Here is a 9,495-nt window from a genome sequence, read left to right as displayed (position 1 = left end):
CATGAAATAAATATTTATTTTATATAATTAAAATGTATAATAAATATTTTTAAATATATAAATTATATTCATCTTATATATTAATTAACAATAATTATCTCAAACTATCTAATAAGTATTAGAAGTTGTAGGCTCGCGATACCATACTAATAGTATACAAATAAATGTTCAACGTAAAATCTTGAGACATTTGATAAATGAACATTTCAGTCAATATCTTAATTTCTCTTAAATAATTATTATGATATAGTAAATTTGAATTTAAAGTTGATTTCATAGCCCATCTATGCAATCAAAGTCTTAACTTGTTAAATAAGATAAGCACATGCCATGATGATTAAAGAAAAAATGATTTCTTTTAGTACTACTATTTTGGCTCCTAACAGTGCTTAAGGTATCCCCACAAGTTTGATGCTTTTGGACTAGCTATCATACTAGTCCATAGGACTTAATCACACTTAAAGTTTATTTCCTCTCACCAAGAGTGTATTCTAAATCAAACTCCCTCCCCCCACATATTCATCATGTGTTGCCAATTGAATTACACTCATTGAGTCAAATATTTTTTTGTAATTAAAAGTTTATATTATGACAAAGATGGAGCAAATCATCAACCTTTTTAAGAATTAAAATACAAGGGAAATCAAATTCAATCTCAAACCCTAAAATAGAAGAAATAAAGAAACTTAATTAATTGTGTAAAGTTTGTATTACAAAATTTTCTTATTAATCATCTTGCTAAATAAAGAAAACATTGAACACATTTTAAGTTTCTAAAACAATAAATATATTCACTGTAGAAAAAGAACAATAAATATATTTACTTTTTTATTTAATATTTTCTTCTTAATGTATTCAGAATATTTGTAATAGTTATTGAAACACTTGAACTTTGTTTTTTAGAATGAAAAATAAAAACACTTGGATTTTATGCAAATCAATTATTTCATTTTGTGCAACTAGAGTTAAATATTATGTAACCAATTATTGAACTTCAAAAAGTACAAAATTAAGACATATATGTGCTAAATTATTTATAAAAAAAAATTGAACTATAAAAGTTGACTAAAATACAATTAACACCGAATTGACCATAAAAAATAAAAAAAAAATTACACAGCAAACCAACTTTATACATCATAAGAAGGCTACAAGACAGATTCAATAGACTATCAATTCCTGTGGGGAGGAAAAATCCTATTCAGGGATCATTATTGATGCGCGACTGGATTACAAAAAAGGAAAATGGAAGGGAAGTATCTTTTTCATGTTTTCCTAATCTGTTGCAATGATAATACTCCATAGTTTTTAGATGCCGTCTTTCATGCTTATCTTGATGTTTTCCACCTTAACTGACAACTCTAACTTGTGATCCTCAACAGCTTTCAAAACGGAAAGCAGGTTGGACCGATAAATTTCACACTTCCGATTTGCACACTCAAGCTCATTCATAAGTTTTCTAATATTCTTATCCATATCATCCTGCAGGGCATAAAGAAATTGAAATAAACAAAAGCATACCTTTGCATGGATGGTTGTATATTTAAAACCAATGATACTACAAAATCTGTTAGACAAAAAATGTTTTCTTTTTTCAGAAAGAATATATTTGAAAGAAATAAGAGAAAGCACATCCAGGGGAATAATAATAAATCCTCCTAAATAGAAAAATGGAAAGATACGCAATGTAAACAGTAACCAAGATTTTATATCTCTTTCACCATCATTAATATCTAACCTTCCTCAACCAAATGCACCTATGGAAGAACAAGATGGTTGTATGGACCTGTAACCACTTTTTGACAAATTTCACAATGACACGAATATGCACATGCTTCTGTTCAAACAAATAGTAGAAGCTAGACAGTCAAGTTTACAAAATTTTAAGCAGAAGAGGATATACCCAGTCAATAGGTACGTAATTATGAGATCGTAAATGCATCCTGAAGAATGAATAACCATATAAAGGTACTTAAATAAGCCTAAATCCAGCTACTGCACAGCAAGAAAGGTTGATATTCCCACAGATCATGTAATTTTGTTAATGTATACTTTGGCTTAATAAAGTCCAAATGTTTATTTCAAATATTTGTTTAGATGATTCTCTTGTTTTTTCTTGTCACCATACCGCACAAAATATAAATCTTCCACAACCAAACATAACCTCAAAATACCAAAATACTGTGCATTTGTGCTCCCAAATACAGCAAACATAACCTCATCACCCAAAAATCACAATGTACATCATCTACAGGCAAATGTAATCAACATTAATTGCTTAAAACCCACAACTCAGACCACATCTTGAAGATTGTGCGATGATATGGAGTGCAAGTATTATTCATATTAGCATGGAAAACATTACAGATGAAAACTAGGCTCAACACAATAAGCATACTTGATTAACTCTGTCATAATTAAGAAAATTATATTAAATAAGGGGGAAAGAATGCACATCAAAATACTGAGTGCAGTAATCAGAATGGCAAAATACCAATCCCAGAGGAAAAAGGAAAACTGATGAGTAGATTTATTCATGTGTACACTCTGAAGTCTGAATTGCAAGGATGAAAGAACCAAATCGCAAAGAACTTGGTAAGATGTAAGACCAAATAAGGAAAACGAGAGTTATATGTGGAAAAGCCAACTTTGCTCAACCATGAAATTAAGATATTACTTTTCTTCTCTAAATATATTAAACTACCAATTTGCTTCTTAAAAGATAAGTTACAAGAATTTAGTCTTCAAAAGATTATTTACATTAAGTCTGTGTTTGACTCAATAAATCATAATGAGACATAATTGATGTAAGCCCAATCCTTGGAGGACTAAATTTTTTTCAAGATTTATGTTACTTGTAGCCAATTGATGTAAATATTATGTGGAAAGTAAATTTTTCCCAAAATCATTTATTCAGGGAGAAAATAATAGTCAGTTTAACGCAGAAAATCTACTATAAATATTTAACTCCCCTATAACTAACACGTACAATTCAATAACTAATATGCTCACCGTAAACTACACAGAAAAGTGTTGAAATGAGTGCTTCCATGTTTTTATTCAAGTAGAACATACATTCATATATTCAGTCACAAGTCAACAGTGAGAAGATTCCAATTCCAAAATCACAGATGTAGAAGGACAACATAGGATGATTCTTGGATTCTGATTTGGAAATAGTAATCATTCTTAATTAATAGATTCTTTTGTTCCCAGGTACCATTAGTTGGACCAGGTGTAATATTGTTTATTTACCTTCTATGAAGTGATTATTTGTAAATACTAAATACAACAATTAATCAGATAGGGACTCATTGAGTGAACCTTAATGCTAGAAATATTATCATTAAATTTCATTAATTAAATTGTTCTGTTAATCTTAATTAATTCTCTTTTTAATTAATTTTTGAAAATTTGTCAACTCAATTCATAACAATCAACCTTTTGTTTGTTTAATTTAGTCAAATAGTGATAATTACAAAGTCAAACATGCGGTCCTCATGGATTCGATAATTTATTATTTGGCGACAGTTGTATAACTAAAAATTGTATTTCCTTAAGGATCTATTTGATTAAAAGGCGGGGAGGGAAAGAGAGATAGCTCTTTTCTTGTTTGACTCACTAGGGGAACTAAAATTAGATTGGTATCCTTATAATTTTACATTTAAGGATATAAGAAAGGATATTTTGGAAATTATATTAAAAATGTTTAAAATATCTCAGCTCTCCTCCAAATCCCCTAAATATTGGAGGGGAACTAAAATTAGATGAGAATGGATTTTGCTCTCCTCCGTTCCCACCCTAAAAATTGAACTAAACAATTAAAGTTTATAAAAACCCCTTCCCTCCCCTTCATTCCTCTCCAACCAAATACTATATAAGTGTACTTGATGTTAGTCAAGGAGGGACAAACAAATGGATAAAAGATTCTAGAGCCTCAGACCATATGACTAGGGACATCACTATATTTGACAAATGTTTCCCATGTCAAAATAACTTCACAGTATGAATTGCAGATAGAAGAATCTCTAAGGTAAAGGTTCAAGTTGTCCCAAAATATATCACCCATAATCCTACTCCCCATGTTCCCAAATTGGATTGCAATTTACTATCCATATGAAAACTAACACAAGACCTTAGTTGTATTTACTAAATTCCTTCCTTAGTCCTTACGTGCGTGAATTTCAGGCTTTGAATTCAAGGAGGAGGGTTGACGATGTTGTGGAATGTGAAGGACTCTACTTCCTTGAAGTTGATGTAGATGACTACATGAGGAAACTAAATAAAAATACCCATGTAGCCTCATCCCTTACTAGAAGTGCAGAAAATCTTGTTATGTTGTGTTCCTATCATTTAGGACATCCTATTTTGGTTTACCTCAAGACAAGAAGCTATTCCCTTTATTTTCAATAAGAACTACAAATCATTTGAATGCTAAATTTGCCAACAACCTGAGCATACAAGTAACTCTTACTCAATTCAATCATATAAACCATCTCATCCTTTTTCCCTAATCCAAGGTGATGTATGAGGACCATGCTGAATAAAGAACAGAGCTCTTCCAAGATCAAACTATGAGAACCTAAGATCCAAACTGAGTATGGTAGGCATCTATCACCTAGTTTGAGGGGGAGTTTTGACACTGATTTGAAAATATTAATCAGCAATAATTGACTGATTCTATTTTCCCCAGGTTCCGGACCAGCTGTAGAATTGTCTATTTACCTTAAAGGGATTATTTGTACATAAAATCCCTCCTGATTCTAATCTGTTCAGATTATTTCATTAATAGGTTTAGCCGTTTCCAATTTAGGCTCCTAAATTGGTGTACAGTATTCATTATTTATTGGACCTGTAATTCATATGCAAATCATGGAAAGGAAACAGAGCTTTCTTCCAAATACTGAAATGATTATACATCAGGATTTAAATAGAGTAAATCTACAAAAGCAGTCATAATAACTAAAGGTGATTGAAGCGTCAAGAGTGAAAAAGTAACCAGCCTTACCTTGAGAGCTAACAAGTGTGTGCCAAGGATTGATTTTCTTAAAATATTAAACTGTTAGATGAGGGTTCAAGACTAGTTTTATATCTATAACCTCCTCACACCAATTCCTTAGGGCTCGAGACATGTCAGCACACAAGTTTCCTCTATCTTATCTTGTAATGTAATTGAACTTTATTTATAAGAATGAGAGAGGCATGGATCAAACTCCTAACCATTTGGTCATAGCAGATATGGAACCATTTCAAGATTGGTTTTAGCCTTTTAGGAGTTAAGCCATCAGGTGAAGGCCCAAGATTGGTTTTATATAAGGGTGGATGAAAGAGTAAAACACACTCAATACAGCCATCATAAAAGAGGTTGAAAAATATTTATCAAATGGAAATCTAACCTTAGACATATGCTGGCTCATGCTTTCTTCCTGGCACCCACTTTTGTAATTAGCATGACTTTCATTATTCAGCACGTGACTCTTTATTTTTCCATTACTGATAGGAATTCTTCCATCATTTTGTATTGCTTGAGCAACTCTTTTTGCAGCTTCTTGTAAAGCATCCATTGCACAATCATAAGTTTCAGCAGATCGTGCACCTTCATCAACAAATTTAAGGGCCTCATGTCGGAGGGTGTTATATCTAACTGTATGAGATTCCAAATAGTAAGTAAATACATCACAAGAATGTTCTTCTAATATTACATTGCTCTTCGCATTTCTTGTCCAACGTTTCAATATATAATGAGATGGGAGAGTAAGCACATTGGTTACTCTAAAGACTGCCAAAACATGTCTGCAAAGAAGGCCTGAAAATTCAAACATTTGGCAACTACAAGTCACTTTCATTTCCAAAACATTGAATTTAACATAATATCCTTTATGGTCCTCTCCAAATTTAGCTACATGATATGTAATGGCCTCCCCATCATCATCAGCTTTGGATGCCATGAATGTTAGTGTCCCAACTAACTCCTCCTGGAATCTCATGAAAATTTTTCTTGTGTAAAGCTCAGATGCTTGCTTCTCCATTGGAGATGGGGTCCTCAACACTGGCAAAGTATTCATTGTGTCATAATCTGCTCTCACTTCCTTCTCATTGCGACTTTCAAGTGCTTTCTCATACAGCTTAAAGAACTGATTTAAATTGGTTGAAGCATTTATATACCCATCAAAGTAAGAGTTCATGCTATCACTTCGCTGAGTAATGGACATTTCTGCAAAGAATGTGTCTCGCAAATATACAGGTACCCACTGCCGGCAAGCAGAATATATTGCTTGAAGCCATTCATGGTCCCTGAGATCATATTTATCTACAAGTGTTGACCAGCAAGACTCAAATTCCTCAATCGACTCAGTTAAGTTAACACATTTGTGAAATTCAGCTTCGAAATTTGGATATTTAAGGAAAATATGAGATAACTTCTCTTGGCATTTTTTAAAGATGTGCCACTTGCAGAAACGGTGGCGGGTTTCAGGGAAGACTTGGATTATGGCTGACCGAATTACAGAATCATGATCAGTTGTTATTGACACTGGCGGCCTTCCAGACATGGCCATAAGCCATGTCTTGAAAAGCCACACAAATGATGCTTCAGATTCATTAATTAAGAAAGCACAACCAAAGAGAACAGGTTGCCCATGATGGTTTACACCAGTAAAGGGAGCAAATGGTAACCGATACCTATTAGACCGGTATGTAGTGTCAAAAGTTACAGTATCACCAAAAAATGTATAATTCATCCTTGCCTTGGGATCAGCCCAGAAAACATTGTTTATGGACTGATCCTCATCCCCTTGCACAGCATAGAAGAAATTAGGGTTTTCAGCTTGCATTTGTCTTAAATAATCGAGAACAAGTTGAATGTCCCCTTCTAAACTTCTCTGCCTATTATTCCTCATGTAATTCCTACAGTCCACCTCTGTAAACCCGACTTTGCTGATCCCACCATACTCTTTAATTAGAGCAGACATAATTCTACGAGGACCCATCCCAGCAGCCTGTAAAGTATCAATCAGCGTCTTGGCAGCTCCAGATATTTGCCTGTGAGAGCGAAGGCAGTGCACCTGGTCTGGCGGAACCAGTTCGTGATTATGTTCTCTAACAAACCCAGACACGATCCACTTGCCAGAGTCTTGCATTTTGACAGACAAAGACGCTTTACATCCCACTCTAGTAATTGTTCGTGGGCGCTTGATCTCTCTATCCTTGGTGCGTTTCTCATTCAAGTTGCGGAAACCCTCCTTTGCGCAAACAAATTGCCTCTGTATAATAGCTCCATCGCGCCTTGAACGACGGGATGAGCTGACACGGGTACTAAATCCAACACGACGGGCATAGGAATTGTAGAAGGCCTTGGCAGCCTCTTCAGACTCGAATTCCATGCCCTCGTAAGGTTCAAGATCCAAAAGGTCCCCCTCAGGAAGATATATTTCACCGCCTCCGGGGGCTACAGCACCAACACCACTGCTATCAGCCAATTCCTCCTCATCAATTGGGTGTTCAATGTCCCCTCCGTGGTCGTCGTCATATTCTCCCTCGCCCCCTCCAAGCCCAATATCAAATTCTAGCACCTCGTTATCCATCCCAAATACTAGTTGTACAATCAAGATAGGCAATATGTGGAATTCATATAGAAGTAGAACGAACGAAAGCAGAGACTACAAATTTAGCATAGCAATGAGTTATGGAAAAGAACTGACCGTCGTGTGACAGTAAGAAGAGAGCCCTTGAAGAATATGCTAACCAGAAATTATACAATGACAACTCCTCGAACCAAACTGCAGAGTGCAGAATATACAACTGCCAATTATTCTCTCAACATAAACTTATTGCTCTCGTCTTCCAAACAAAAAGATATTTAACCAAAAGTTGTTTTTTGACACATTGAAATATTGATAAAAACGATTTTTTTTTAATAGTGTAGTATTATTAGTAGAGAAAAAATGGAGAAGACAGGAGCATAGAAAAAAAAGATGAAAAACTCACTTGAAAATTCTTAAAACACTTGAAAAATCATTTCAAACAATCCTTCAAAATCCGATGGGTTTGGATGGGATTGTTTTATGAATCTGGTATTTATAGATAACACTAGAAAGTCTTTCAAAATCCCTCTCAGACAACAATCCTTTAAAATCCTTAAATTTTTGAATACCAATGGATTGTTTTTAAGTTGTAAAAAATCTCAAATGAATATCAGTAGATTTTAATGGACTCTTTAAAAAATCCTAAAAATCCAGATTGAATACCACTGGATTGTTTTTAAGTGACATAAAATCCTGATTGAATACCAATGGACTTTTTTACTCAAAAAAAGTCTTTTAAAATCCTACGAAATCCTAAACCAATACACCCCCCTTAAGCTTTATTTAAGAGATAGATCCTCGGATCAAATTTGACAATAGCAAAATTTAAATGTTAAGAAAATAAAATATATTGAAACTAAATAATGTTAGTTATAGTACAATTATAATATACTTTAATGTATTATTTAATAAAAACAAGTTTTAGTTACACATTTTATCTCCAAAATTTTTAATTTCACGAATTTCGCTTTCTAGATTTATTTTCACAAGTTTTACTCAATAATTTAAAAAATAATGAATTTTGTCCCAACATATTAAATATTTATTCTATATAGCTTAAATTTATAATAAATTATGTATACAAATAAATGATGTTTTAAAATATATAAATTATATTTAAAATTTGTACAAATAAATTTTAAAATATATAATTTATAATTTAAATTTATGATAAATAATTTATATTATTGTATAAGATTAATTTTATTTATTGATAATTTATTTTAAAATATTAAAACTTAATTCATAAATAATTATAATAAATAAAAATTATTTTGAAAAAAAATTCCTAAAATGTTTTAGTACAAAATAGCAATTCGTGTTTTATATGTAAGAGTTAATATTTTCTGAGTCAAAGAAAGCTCACTAGATTTCATTTATAATAATAATAAAAATAAAAATATAAGTGAGCAAGAAATTGGTAGAGACTAGATGTAATTCAAGTGATTTGTTGTTGATCTAATATAAAACTATGTATTACAATCTTTCTTTTTATTAATTTTTGTGTTTCACTAGTTTTAACTTTGAACTTGATTTTTTAAATTTATTTTGAGATTCAATCCTTTCTTAAAAAAAACATCTAAGTTTTGATGTTTGAGACACTTTATTAAATTATATGTTCAACCTTGAAAGTTTCAATTAAAGCTAAAATTGATTTGATCTTGAAAAAGTATCTTTATAATTTGTTGTATGAAGAAATTAGTTTTAGTTTCATGATCACAGTCTTAAAATAATAGTTAAGTAAACAATAATATTATTCAATAGTTTACTGTTTAATCTTTTATTGATCCATAAGAATTATAATGATATGAATAATGTTTTTATCTAAATACATACTACATTAATCTTTCATCATTTAGTCGATCCTAGTAGTTGGTCATTATTTTTTTTTTTGGGTCGTCCCTGGAGTATC

At 32.0% G+C, this 9,495-nt stretch overlaps 1 protein-coding gene across 1 annotated transcript; it reads right to left on the bottom strand.

Annotated features, from left to right (window-relative positions):
* Nucleotides 1–1,021: 1,021 nt before the first annotated feature.
* LOC109789937 (protein FAR1-RELATED SEQUENCE 5) lies at nucleotides 1,022–7,843 on the bottom strand. The gene is made up of 2 exons (XM_083063107.1): nucleotides 5,397–7,843; nucleotides 1,022–1,482 (listed from the first exon to the last, which is right to left on the bottom strand). The coding sequence occupies exons 1-2, from the start codon at nucleotides 7,581–7,583 to the stop codon at nucleotides 1,309–1,311; spliced, it is 2,361 nt and encodes a 786-aa protein (XP_082919233.1). The 5' UTR covers nucleotides 7,584–7,843; the 3' UTR covers nucleotides 1,022–1,308.
* Nucleotides 7,844–9,495: the final 1,652 nt, after the last annotated feature.

This window comes from Cajanus cajan, chromosome 9 (genome assembly GCF_000230855.2).
Source record: "Cajanus cajan strain Asha chromosome 9, NIPB_CcT2T_4, whole genome shotgun sequence".
Lineage (NCBI taxonomy): Eukaryota > Viridiplantae > Streptophyta > Magnoliopsida > Fabales > Fabaceae > Cajanus > Cajanus cajan.
This window is presented reverse-complemented; position numbering and strand designations above follow the sequence as displayed.

What these genes read in the sequence shown, in the direction of transcription:
- LOC109789937 (XM_083063107.1), bottom strand. Translation starts at nt 7,583, where the DNA reads ATGGATAACGAGGTGCTAGAATTTGATATTGGGCTTGGAGGGGGCGAG. An exon ending in TGAGCCAGCATATGTCTAAG is followed by an intron (nt 1,483 to 5,396) that starts GTTAGATTTCCA and finishes TATGCCCTGCAG; the next exon opens with GATGATATGGATAAGAATAT.